Source organism: Lutjanus erythropterus, chromosome 13 (genome assembly GCF_056507025.1).
Source record: "Lutjanus erythropterus isolate fLutEry1 chromosome 13, fLutEry1.hap2, whole genome shotgun sequence".
In the NCBI taxonomy this organism is placed as follows: Eukaryota; Metazoa; Chordata; class Actinopteri; order Lutjaniformes; family Lutjanidae; genus Lutjanus; species Lutjanus erythropterus.
The window spans coordinates 15,281,554-15,295,375 of NC_139329.1; the positions used below are offsets into that span (position 1 = coordinate 15,281,554).

The 13,822-nt window shown below is 40.1% G+C and overlaps 1 protein-coding gene across 3 annotated transcripts in view; it reads left to right on the forward strand.

Moving 5' to 3' along the window:
* The window catches only part of LOC146316326 (excitatory amino acid transporter 2-like), a 39,456-nt gene that overhangs the window by 18,446 nt on the left and 7,188 nt on the right, over positions 1-13,822 (forward strand). For 2 of the 3 annotated variants that reach the window (XM_084733799.1, XM_084733801.1), the window contains exons 1-9: positions 1,387-1,636; positions 5,674-5,813; positions 7,953-8,105; positions 8,538-8,788; positions 9,051-9,198; positions 10,720-10,846; positions 11,044-11,277; positions 11,367-11,561; positions 12,977-13,111. In XM_084733799.1, the coding sequence (XP_084589925.1) occupies positions 1,599-1,636; positions 5,674-5,813; positions 7,953-8,105; positions 8,538-8,788; positions 9,051-9,198; positions 10,720-10,846; positions 11,044-11,277; positions 11,367-11,561; positions 12,977-13,111 (1,421 nt within the window). In that variant the 5' untranslated portion in view covers positions 1,387-1,598. Of the gene's footprint in view, positions 1-1,386; positions 1,637-5,673; positions 5,814-7,952; positions 8,106-8,537; positions 8,789-9,050; positions 9,199-10,719; positions 10,847-11,043; positions 11,278-11,366; positions 11,562-12,976; positions 13,112-13,822 lie in introns of those variants that run through there. The other variant, XM_084733800.1, reaches the window with a different exon arrangement.

Here is a 13,822-nt window from a genome sequence, read left to right on the forward strand (position 1 = left end):
CTCTCGCTAGACCCTTATACCCCCTCCCATTCGAACCCCCTCCCTTCTTTTCTCGCCACTGCCAGTTTGGATGCGGCGCTTGGCCGGGCGAGTTGGGGCCACTGCCACTGTTTGCGTGTGAAACAAAGCCCCTCAGAAGGAAGAGAGAGGAAGCAGAGAGCTTCACATGGTACCAGCCAAGAGCAGGGATGGCTGCCTCAGCCTTCCCCTCACAGGCCCCTCTTTTGGCTGAGAGGTGCTGGTGTGACCCCGGTACCCCTTTCTCCCCTAGTGTCCCTCTTACTCCCCCCTGTAACCCCTTCTTCTCTGTCCCACTCTCGCGCTCCCATCCCCAAAAATGCTCCCTCTTCCCCTGAGAGAGGGCCCTTTGAATGAGTATGACATGTCAAGGGATTTAGGATGAGTGATTTCTCATGACACAACCTTTGCCTACAGTGATGGGATTCCTCTTGCTTTTGTTGTGCGATTGGTCATTTGTTTGAAGAGGAAATAGCTTTCCAACACATTTCCCTAATTAGAATAATGTGATACTGCTCAATGCGATGTGAAGTCCCATGCTGCTGGGAGACTAGAGGGAAATCAGCGTGACACCATCCTCACATGAATCACGTTGGTCATTCGTGCTTCTTTGGACTTCGGTGCTTTGGAGTTTTATTGAATAGTGGGGATACGTAAATCCATGTTGGGGTATGTGTGACTTGAATGTGTGGACCTTATTTTGCCAGCAATTGTAATATCAGACATTTTGTAGCAAACTTCTTTTTTAAATTTGTATTTTTTTAGGTTATTATGTATCTATTATATCTTTGAATATAATGATTTGGACGAGTGGCCTTGTGTGATATAACCATTTATGACCATGCCTCATATAACATGCTTCTCAACAGTGACATAATATGTTGTAGCATATTAACCTCTCATCTGCCATCCATCAGGATGACCTCAAAGCCCCAAAACATCATGGATGTTAAATCTTCCATTCGCCATTCTTTTGCTGTTTATTCCCCTCTTAGCAAAAGGGCTACTGTCTGCTTTGTGCCATTAGCAGCCACCATCATGCTCATCTCCAGCAGCCTGGCCTTTGCCTCACCATCCCATGTAGCTGGATGAGTCTGGGAGCGTGCTCTCTGGGGGGATTACAGTGTCCAGGGAATGGAGGGTCCCTGAGGGATTTGACTCTTAAGCTGAGATATTGACTCCTCCCTCCAGTTCTTCTTTTTTATTTATTTCTATATTTGTTTGATGTGTGTGTGTGTGTGTGTATGCTCGGTGTGTGTGTTGGTTGTGGGTGGTAGTGGTGGTGGTGGTGGTGGAGTCAGGGGGTGGGGGCTGAGGGTTTTTTTTGCAGACATCAGGATGGGGCAATTCAGGTTGCTGTGGCTGTGACTGACTGTCGTCTGGACTGTGTTGACTCGCTCCTCTCTGGATGCTTTGGAAGGACAGCTGAGAGCTGCTAGCTGTCAGCAGAGCTCTGGTGGTGTTTTTACCTGGGACCTTATCTGGCAACATTTTTGGATGGGGGAGTCAGGATCCTACTAACGATTTCTTGCGCTGATTCACTCTTAAATACCAAAGACTGGAGATTTGACTCTTGGTCAATGTATATAGCACTTACCTCAACTCCAACAGAAATGAAGTAAGTACTATGCATCCTGTTTACAGCTCATTTGACTACTTTTACTTTTTCTTAATGATGCAGTAACACTCAAGAAGTTGATTTTTTATGTTGAAGTTCAACATTGTTACTTGTTTAAAGTGCATCAACAGAAAATATGAGGAAATCTTTAACTTCTCTACTGCATAGGTGAACTGAGAATTATAATTTGGAGGAACATCTTTCAGTTGGGTTGACACCAGGTGTTGTTTTATTAAGACCTTCATTAATTCTTCATGGCTTTACAGTCTTGTAATGCAATTAATCTGACTAAGCCCTCGGCCAAGATTAACCGGTTCATGAGATGATCCCATTAGAGACTGCGCAGAAGACTCTGTGTATGAATATGTGTGTGTGTGTGTGTGTGTGTGTGTGTGTGTGTGTGTGTGTGTAGCTGGTTGTCTGTATGTGAATGTCATGATTTTTTAATCATGAGGTTCTGCTGGACTTTTTAGTCATAGAAACCCACTTTATGGGGGCTATCAACATCTTAGTGACATTCATAGTTAGTAAAATAAGCAGCTGAGATCCATTTAAGTGAATGAATGTTGAAAAGTTAAAGGGACAGTTCACCCCAAAATCAAAAATAGATTTTCTCTCACCTGAAGTGCTGTTTATCCATCTAGACAATTTTGGTGGGAGCTGCTGAGTTCTGGAAATATTGCCATATTAATATATATGTATATAATAGAACTAGATGGCACTTGACTTCAAATACATTTGAAAAATCCATGAGCAATCATCATGAACTGCTTAATCAAAATAATGCACAGACCTTGTTGTGAGCTTTCCAGCAGAAAGAAAGTAGTTCTGGTAGATTCTCCTACAGACAGAAAGTAGTTCTGATAGAAAGTAGTTCTTACATGAAACTGCTCATAACAAGATCTGTGGATTAACTTGAGTAACTGGGTCATGATTTCTGGAAAGAGACATTGTTTTTTAATTTTTGGGATCACTTATATTCTAGAGTAGGCAGACATCTCTAGGGCTGGTATCTCAAAAACTCAGCAAGTCACACCAAAACAATCTAGATGAATAAATAGCTCTACAGGCTGGAGGAATAATATGCATTTTTGATTTTGGAGGGAACTTTCTCTTAATATCTAAGTTTAATATCTTATGACTCTGTAGGGCAGAGAAAATTAGTTCATATGACATCATAACATGACATGACATAATTAAGTTTAGGAATGCAAAAAACTACATTCAGCAGGGAGAATTTTCTATCCCTAAAACACACACTGTTACATCCAATGGTAGCTCTCTGCCGTAGCTGATCTTTACCATACATTTCATTTTCATCTGTCATTTGCTCACACAGGCTCACTCTCTCATCGGTCTCTGACTTGGCGAGAGAAGCGCTAATGAGAGGATCATGACAGAATAATATCCGACCTTGGTGACGTCCAACGTCTGCTTCCTCTATTTCTCTCGGTGCTAAAAATAACGAAAGTGAGAGAAAAAGGGTGAAAATTCAATTAACAGCACTCATCGCTCTTATGGAATGGGATTACATGGCAATGCAAATTTTTCAGCGTTTTATTTCTGGGGTTTTTTACTAATTCATTCGGCTTTTCACTATGAAGATGAAATAACAGAGGAGATAGTGTAATGGTGGCTCCTGTTTGACTGCTGTTTGCATATATTCTCTGTATTTCTCACTTCACTTTGAAATTAATAAGAGCAGATAGGACCAGTGCATCTGTGCCTGGAAGCTGACCATTTGGTCTTCCTATAGCCAAGCTCACAAGGGAGCAGCAATACACAAAGCTGGGGGAGGTGTGTGTAAATGTGTGAGTTTGTGTGTGTGTGTTCAAGTGGAATTATTAGTGACTACTAACTCAACAACAATACCACCATTAAAGAGCCTTTGGTTGGGAGGAAGTTTCCTATTGATTTGAACTCCCTGTCTTGCCTTTGATTGAGTTTCAGCTTTGAAAAAACTTTGACAGCCAAAATGATTAATATCTATGAAGTGTTGTGACTTCATCATGAACTATGGGGGGAGGGTATGAGGACAAAAAAAAGAGAGAAAACTTCACCATTGAAGCTTCCATTTGTGAGTTTTAAGCCATGAACCACGGGGGTGAGGTGAAAGGTCAGAGTCACATTATTTCTTCTTTGCTTGCTTTTGTAATACATCACAGCAGACATTTTCATGGGCTTATTGGTGATGAATAGCAACACAGAGACATTTCTGTTTCCCCATAGACAAAAAAGATGTCAAAGCGAGCCAAGACAATTTGATAGATTATTCCTGCAACTGGTTGAGGAGACGGTGAATATAATAAAGCTATACCGCCACTTTTTCTTCCTCATTCTCACTCACTTTCCCCCTACAGAGCTATTGAGCACCTGCCTAACTGGCATATGACAGCCACAGCTGGCTCTCTTCTCACTAACAAACTCATTCATACCTCAACGGGACCGCAGGAAACTGCTCCACGCTGCCTATAATAAGAAACCACATTTCGTTCGATAAATTAGGCTGCCTGACTGAGCCCTCTCTTCCTGCAATTATATTTGAGGTTTTGTGTGCTTATAAATTTACTGTGATACAATGATAACTGAGAGAGAATGTATAAGTCTTGATCAGGCAAGATGTTTGCTCCTTCTCTCCGTACTTTATCAAACTTGTCTGCTGTGAAGAAGGCATCTGTTTCACTTTTTCATTGTAGTCTCACATGGATTTCTTTTCTAGACACTCACCAGGGGCCTTTTGTCTCTGATTGGCTTTGTGAGCAACCTTAAACAGTAATTAATTTAAAAAAAATTAATTGAATCTGCTTCACTGTTTGTTCTGTGTATGTTAAAGGAGCAATATGTAAGACTCTTGTGTTCAAAAATGAGTACTGCAGTCCAAATAGCAAGAAGGAGCCATAAATGGTACAATTAATAGGTTAAATTTCTATGGTTGATGCTAAGGCAGGTTGCCTGCCAGTTGAAAGGATACTGAAACCTACACACATACAACATGAGCACAACATTATACTTTGATAATGACAAATGATGAGTCATAGACTGTAAGTTGATCAGCTGTTTCTAACTGTCAGTTGTCTGTTCACACATAGCCAAGTCTGTTATCCTGAAAACAGAAAGTCCACTGCTGAAAATATGCAGTCTGGAGATGGAGTTTAATGATTGCCTGCCTTATAAACAGACACTCAGCATTCAGCATTAACTGCATGAACTCTAATAAAAGCCAACCAAAATAGCCATTTCACACCAGTATGGAAATTTCATAGGGAAACATGTTGGCTGTAGCTCTACTGTCGGGAAGCCAATATTTCAATTCAGCATGTTACTTTCTTATGATCATCTTAATTTCTGATGACATATGGACATTTTTTGATTTAGTACTGTAAATATATTACATATTTCTCCTTTAATGAGGTGGGTGTAACATACATTTAATCCATGCTATTTCTTTATGGGTGATAAAGTTATTAGAGTCAGCCAAATGACATAATGTAGACATGCTTGTAAATTCTTACAAAACCCCAGGCAATCATTATTTTATCAAAATATTTGTACAGAGCAGCCTTTAAAAAATGTTTAACAAGATGGACGTCAGTGACATGTACTTAAGAGATGCACAGGTTGTCGGTTTTTAATAAATTGACATGAGATGCTTCGTGTCTGAAGTATCGCCCCAAAGGACCACAATTTTACAAGCAGCAGCTTGTAGTCAGCTTCCATCTGTTGGATGCTATAGTAACCATGAACAGCGTTGGAGTGACAGCTTGGCAGCACACTTGAATGCTTAACATTTTTCATTGCGCCGTTCCTTTTAACCATATCATGGTCCAGAGACATTATGCATGGACAATGTTTCTGATTTCTGTATTATGTGTTGTATTGTACAGTCTTGTTCTTCACATCACAATAAGTGACCATATGATGCATTTAGGTTAATAATGCTGTATGGCCAAGTGTGTGTTTTTAAAGGTGATGGTTTTGATGGTTTTGCATTTAGTAAATAATTGTTTCATGTTTTCTTCTTTCTCTTTCTGTCATAGTGCCAACAGTATGCCTAAACAAGTTGAGGTGAGGATGCACGAGAGTCACCTAGAGCCCATTGAGGCCAGGCCTCAGTCCAAATGTGCCAAAATCTGCTCCAAGATGTTCAAAAACCTTCTGCTCACACTCACCGTCCTCGGTAAGTCGTCTCATCACTAATCAGTTCTTGTTTCTATTTTCTTCCCCGAAGACCTGTTAAAAAGCAGGGCAAAGATGCTAAATATGGGCCCCGACCACCACTGAGCTCAGTGTTCTGTTAACTCCAAGCTCAATTATACAGCCTTCTCGTAATATGAGGAGGAGATGCCATCTGTGCTTGCTCAGTGTACCAAACAGCAAGACGACTGGGTGTCCTGACCTTCCCCAACTCTGTGCCACCTGTTGCTATCAAAAGCTCTCTGCAGCACTGTACACAGCCTCTGGTGGGGCGTCAAAAATATTGTGATTATAGCGATGGCACACTGTGCCACAAGGGGATTTTAATCAAAAGAATAAAAGGCTTGTGATGCAGCTTCTGGTTGTTTGTCTTAAATTCAATTTGTGTTTGACCAGAGCATATTATTTATATTGTGTTGTGTCTTGACAGCTATGTGCTCCGTTCCAGTCTTACCATAAGCATAGCCTGCGAACCTTTTAAAACTGTATAAATGTATATATATATGTGTGTGTGTGTGTATTTGTGTATCTGAATCCTGCTTGCATGGATGTGTGTTTGTGTGAGCATGTGTAATGTGTACATCTCACCCCACTTGGCAGGACTCTTGCAAAGCAAGCGAGCCAGCATGATCATTGATCATCTGTCACTTGGCAGATAAGAGGCTGAATGGGAACTTGCAAATGGGCCAAAGAGAAGGCACAGGAAATCAAGTGCCATCCAAAACCATTGGGTGTGCAGAATCCACAGGATGCTGCTAGACTGGAAGATAGATTGAAGCACAGAGGACTGCTTACATTTTTTTTTATATGAAAAAGCTGGAGGGCTTTTCATTCCAGTCTGTGTTATTAAACAGCATCTCGGGCTGTGTGATCTTTGGCTGTGGTGTGGTAGCAGAGGAAGTGCAGCCATGGGAGGGGGGTGCTGGAGTTTTGTCTGACAGACACAGAGGCCAACTACCGGGCCTGGTAGGCAGAGCTTCAGGGGGGGTTGGAGCACACAGAGGTCATCTTTAATTTTGAGGGAAGAAACGCTGTGTGGCAGGAACTGAAGTTTTAGTTGGAAAAGACATATGTCAAGGGTCAACAGTGGCTCTTTTAGGGAGGGACTGATTTTTCAAATGTCATTGTTTTCAGATTTCTAGAGAGTGAATGGGGGCCAGAGGACAGGAAAGGTAGCAGAAAACCCCATTAGATAAGAGAAATACCCCAGTGGGGCAAAAGGTGAACCTGAGATTAGGGACATTTACCTCACACTTTTATCAAATCCTAGTATTAGACTCTTTTACTTGCCAGCATTTTGGGTTTTGCAGAGATTACAGTGGCTTCACCAGGGAATCTGACATACTGCCTCTTGCCTACTGCTTCGAAGAGATCTGATCTTAATCCGCTATGAGCTTTACTCTCTCTTAGCAGGTTTCTGTTTTATCTTATCAACCCACTGCCCTCTTTAGACATGTAACAGACAGCCTGCTGTACAGCTTCAAACAACTGAATTGACCCTTCCTAAACCCTGCCTTTTTTTGCTCTGTGGTCTAGTAACAGTTGAGCAACCTTGGTAAAAGGTTCACATCTTAAGTTAGGTAATGTCAGCAAAACACTAGATAACTGGGTAGCTAATGAAGGATATAGGTAAGCTTGCTAATTAGCCAGATTTTTGCTAACATTTGCTAATTTTAGATGTGAATATCTAGCCTTTTACGGATCCTCCTGCAACAGCTTTTAATCAATTTCAAAATTTGATTTTCTCTTCAACTTAGACTGGCACATAGCATATTTAAGTACAAAAAACAGGAAAGGAGAAAGTGGACTCCAGTACCAAGCTTGCTCAACTGTCATTGGAGTACAGAGCAAAACGGGGCGGGATATATATTAGATATATGACAGGGGTCCTTAAGGGAAAATCATTAGTTATTTGTTATTTTATAGATTATATAAGGCATAAGTTCTTCCCACCAGCACAAAATACACCCATAAGAAATGGCTTTAATTAGAAAAAAAATATTAAAGTATTAAATAGTAAATATTTGATTTTCATTTCTCTTACTTTTCAATATCTGACTTAATTCGTTCTGTTGTCATTATGCACTTCTGCATTTTCACTCACTCACACTCCTCTCTGCAGGTGTGATCCTGGGAGCTGTAGCAGGGATGTTGCTTCGCGTTGCCTCCCCGATCCATCCAGATATTGTCATGGTGATTGCTTTTCCTGGAGATATCCTGATGAGGATGCTGAAGATGTTGATCCTGCCACTCATCATCTCCAGTTTAATCACAGGTGCAGTTATGACACATATATTACATTATTACAAGAATAATTTGTTAGACATACGTTAGACGTACGTTAGACATTTTACTCATGCATTTTTATCTTGATACAAGAGAGCGGCTCATATACTGTTGAATTTGTTCACAAAGGCAAATAAACTCTAAAGTCTGCATTTACACCATTCACTGCTATAATATTGCCACTAAACAGACACAAGAAAAAAGTCCTGTGATTACTGTAATCCTGATTCTGAAATCTTAATTGACAATATTTAATGTAATACATCATGCCATGCATCATGCACTTGATCAAACACCATTATGTAATCCCCTAATGGTCTTTGCGTCTAGCCTTCATGGCCCGCAGTAGTGAGTCAACATTTCCATTCAATAAGTCAGAGTAATTACCAGGTAAACACGATCTTGCTTGTTTTGGCTGCAGGTCTGGCCGGCTTGGATGCCAAGTCCAGTGGTCGCCTGGGCACCAGAGCTATGGTCTACTACATGACCACAACTGTTATTGCTGCTATCCTTGGAGTCATCCTGGTGTTAGTCATCCACCCTGGCAACCCCAAACTGAAGGAGAATCTGGGCGAGGGCGAGAAAAACGATGAGGTGTCCAGCTTGGATGCTTTCTTTGATCTGATCAGGAACCTGTTCCCAGAGAACCTGGTGCAGGCTTGTTTCCAGCAGGTAATGGAGGATGATAAACATGGTTAAATGCTTAAGTTTTATGTCAGTGCAGATACTAAAATCTTAGAAACTGTGTCTGTCAGTGGGTTTATTAATAAAGGATTGCGAATGGATGTTGGATTATAACGACACACCAGAGAAGAAGCTGAATTGCAAAAAAACATTGTTGCCACAGTTGAGTGGCGTTGTGTCATACTGAAAATCACATCTGATTCCATTATAGTCAAACTCATCACTTTTATCTGTTTCTTGTTTAACTCAGATCCAGACGGTCACAAAGAAGGTAGAGGTAGTTGTTGAGGAGGATGTCAATGCCACCACCATGGAGGGTCTGGTGGCTAACATGACCAAGGAGCCTCAGTTTGTCATCAAAAAGTCCCTGCAGTTTAAAAGTGGCATGAATGTTCTGGGTATGTAACCAATTGAAAATATTCACAATATATCGACAATTAACAATCAACATGACTAGGAGTCTACAGCCATGCTAATGGCTCCATTATGCTGTATTTAGGTACATCTGTGCTTTGAGCTAAATGCTAACATCAGCATGTATTTTTTAGCAAGAACAGTATTTTAGTTTAGCATTTTGTCATGCTAACATTAGCATTAGCTTTACACACATATTTCAGATGACAAAGAAGGCCCTTTTCCACCAAATTAGTTCTGGTTCTTGAACCAGTTCCCTTCAAGATTCTTGAAACCCTGGTGCTATCTAGTGAAGCAGCCCATGTTTCCATCTGTTTTGAATGGAGCCATTTTCATCAAGCATCCTCATCAACAGAGGGTGTTGCACAATGCACAACAACTGGTTGGTTTTGAACCAATTTATTTATGGTGGAAACGCTCTGAATGGTTCAAAACTAGATGCACAAACCGGAACGGCGCTGGCTGGCCAGTGCAGCTGTCCTGATAACACTGTGTCTGTTTCCAAGAGAGACCAAGGTTGTAGGAGGATATGTTTATGCCTGACTGTAGAACAAATAGACTCAAACAAAACTGGAGTAGTCTCTGCATGTGAAATACTTCTTCAGATTTGGACAGTTACACAGTCATTCATTTTGTGTTGCTCCTGTATTTTCCTTGATGAAGCTTTAATAAATGCTTTTGCACAGACATCAAAGTCTCTTGAAACAGCTCACAAAATTTCCTTCACAGACATGAGTGTCTGTATCAAATGTCATGGTAATATATCCAATAGTTGTTGAGACGTTTCACTCAAAACGACAAATCTGAACCTTATGGTGAAGCTACAGGAGAAGTTAGGGGATCACCAAAGTCAAGTTCAAATGTTAGATTTCTAATTTGAAACTTATTTTCTATCAACTTTTCTTCAGAAATGAAAGGGTTACCAGGTTTTCTTTTGTTGTTGTCTCTAGGCAGAGAAAGGTATATATATATATATATATATATATATATATATATATGTATATATATATATATATATATATATATATATATATATATATATGTATAATATCTTACTCAAGACAAAGCAGTCAAGACTGACGCTGCTGCTAGGTGGCTAACTAGGTGGCTAGATAAAAGATATTTCTCAAGATATGTGAAAACTTTAACCAGCTGGTGGCATAAGAGGAAAAGTCAGGGAGTCATCTAACTCATTACAATTCAATGTCTGGGCACCATGAATATTGCTACCAAATTGCATGGCAATTCATCAAATAATTGAGATGTTTCAGTCTGGATCAAAGTGGTCCAACATTGCCATTCCTTGGGCAATGCTGCTAGCATGGCAAAATAAAAGCAATATTTAAAATATTACATTTACAGAATTTCAAACATTTGGACAAACCTAATGTTTTTTGGCTGTAAATGTAAAACTCATCTCTGAATAATAATACCGTCATGTGGTATTCATCTCACCTGTCACAAAGGTATTCCAAGTTTGATACATTTATGATTTTCTGTCACAGGTCTGATTGGTTTCTTTATTGCATTTGGCATCTGCATGGGCAAGATGGGAGAGAAGGCCAGACTCATGATTGAATTCTTCAACATCCTCAATGAGATTGTGATGAAACTTGTCATCATGATCATGTGGTTAGTATCACTTAAGATCTCATGACTCATTTTGAAACTCATTATTTTGAGCCAGAAATAACTGTTAATGCCAAGTTATTTCATAAACCATTCCAGCATTTTAAAATAGCTATGAAGCAGAATTTGTGTGCTGAGAAATTCTTTGTCTTGTGTATTTAAAGATACATTTAAATAAATAAGATTGTTCATTTTGTCAGGTACTCTCCCTTCGGTATTGCCTGTCTCATCTGTGGTAAGATCATCTCCATCAAAGACCTGGAGGTAGTGGCCAGGCAGCTTGGAATGTATATGATCACTGTGATTGTTGGCCTCATCATCCATGGAGCGATCTTCCTGCCCAGCATCTATTTTGTTATCGTCAGGAAAAACCCCTTCACCTTCTTCCTGGGCATCTTCCAGGCCTGGATCACTGCCCTTGGGACGGCCTCCAGGTCAGCATAAAAATGAATGGACATTTATCGCTCGATATTTAAACAACTGATATTAAGTATAATCGACCCTCTTCTGCTTTTCCCTCCAGTGCTGGTACACTGCCTGTCACCTTCCGTTGTCTGGAAGAGAACTTGGGTATTGACAAAAGAGTCACTCGTTTTGTGCTCCCGGTCGGTGCCACCATCAACATGGATGGAACTGCTCTGTACGAGGCTGTTGCCGCCATCTTCATTGCCCAGATGAATGGCATCCAGCTCGACCCTGGCCAGATCGTCACTGTCAGGTCAGGAGATGCTCAAACATATCAAACTTTATTAGAAGATGTCATTTGCACAGTTAAAGGCTCATTTATGCCCTGTTAATTTAGAAAAATATATCACTGCTGACATAGCAGTCTTGCCCCCACGACTACTACTACCACTCCATTTCGTCTGTATCAGCAAGCATTCAGAAAACATGCACAAATATGGATGAAATAAAAAGAGTACGGACAGATGTCTTGGTCTGTATCTCTGCAGCCATTAAATACATCATGACATGTGGATGAAGGATGCTTTTCAATGACTGACGGTCATATTCAGTACTTCAGAGTTTCCAAAACTTTTTAGTGTGCTGTTTTGCTGACTTACTGGACTGTTGGCTACACTGCTACACTGCTCCCACAGCTACCAGTGATAAAGCTCTGCTTTGTCCATATCCTTAAGCTCTCAGAAAACTTGAAAAACTACAAATGAATGCAGAATTACATACAGAACACTCTGTATTCATATCTAACATTTAGCATAAATGAGCCTTAAAAGCCAATGTTTACAGTTTGATATGATTTGAAATTATGGGCTGAAAACTGTGAGTATTATTGCACAAATGTACTATTGTCACTAGACAGAAAAAAAGATGTGGAATCCTTGTGTGATGAAAACATTGTTTTTTAATAAAATGCCAATATCAATAATGTGAAATAATGAAACCTTTCATGATATTTCAGCAGTCCCTGTATAAAAACACTTCTTAAATGGACTTTAACTTGACTTCACACAGAAGTCTGGCTTTGGTTCAAGAAAATCAATTCTAGTCATAACAGTAAGAATTGTAATTTCCTATTTAAAGACAGTTTAAATGAAGCTCACAGGATGCAGTTCAGCAAACACAGTTAGCTCTTAATAAATGAGGACAAACACAGCAGCGGTGAAGAGGCATTCAGCAGTGAACAGAAAACCCTCTGTAGCTCAAAGCGGTAACCTTTGATAAGAAATTTACTGTGGACCTAATAAACCACCAGGAGGAAGCAACGACATGTGCCAGCGCCGTTTCCCATGCTAAGCAGGAAGACAAACACCAACCAAGTATCTGTAACTATCTTTCCCAAATGCTCTTCTGTTAATAAAGTGAAGTCAAGGATGAACGACCTTCAGCCTGACATTTTTATGGCATATCAGTCCATGAACCCTCAAATTAAACATCCCATCTTTCACATTTAAACCCCTCTTCATTTGCGATGGAGGACCCTCTCCTGTGCTCTTCAGCTGCTGCTCTTTATACAAGTACCATAGTGATTAAATGTCCTCATCTGTAGCAGTGTAGTGTGGCCATTTCATGTTCATCTGAGGGTGGAGACTCATTTGTGGAAGATGTGGTTAGGTTTAGTGGGGTTAAGAGACTGTGACTGACTGAGTGCTGCTTTGCTGTGTCTTCATCCAGTCTGACAGCCACCTTGGCCAGTGTTGGAGCAGCCAGTATTCCCAGTGCCGGCTTGGTGACTATGCTCTTGATCCTGACTGCTGTCGGCCTGCCAACTCAGGACATCAGTCTACTGGTTGCTGTTGACTGGCTGCTGTGAGTGTGACAAAAATACATATTGAGGTTGCACGTTTACTTTATCTCTTTTCCTATAAGTTTTTATGTTTGTTTTCTGAAAATCCCTCCTAGTATTTCACTATGGATGTAACAATATACTGAACATCATGATAAAAATACTTAATACCCTACTTGGCTATGACGATATCTACCATGATTTTACATGGTATGAATGATTATTTCTTATTTTTATTTAATTTAATGTAATTTTATTTTATTTTATAAAAGGATCACTGCTGACTACTGCGTTGTTTTTGTTTTGCATGTACCCATCCTAAGTCCCACCCCTTTCTAATGACATTTGATCGAGCTTTGTACCTTGGTCAGCTTCCTTGGTCAGGTGTTCTGCCTTGGTGGACGCTATGTTGTACTGCCATGTTTTTTGCAGTATAATGGACAAAGCAGACACTGGAACTTTTGGCATTTTTTGCAAGTACAACACCATAGGATCTCCTACATGCATGAGGAGTTTGAAATGAGCAGTTTTCCTTGGTTTCAACCTACTGTTCAATCTCACCACTAGATGCCATGAAATCTTGCACCCTGGTCATTTAAAGAAGGAAAGCAGAAGCACTTTAAGTCAAAAGGAAAATACATTTTATACAAACAAATAATACAGCACACATCAGAATTATCATTTGATAAAGTCATAAATTTAAAAACATTTTTTTTAATGTTGTGGTTAATACC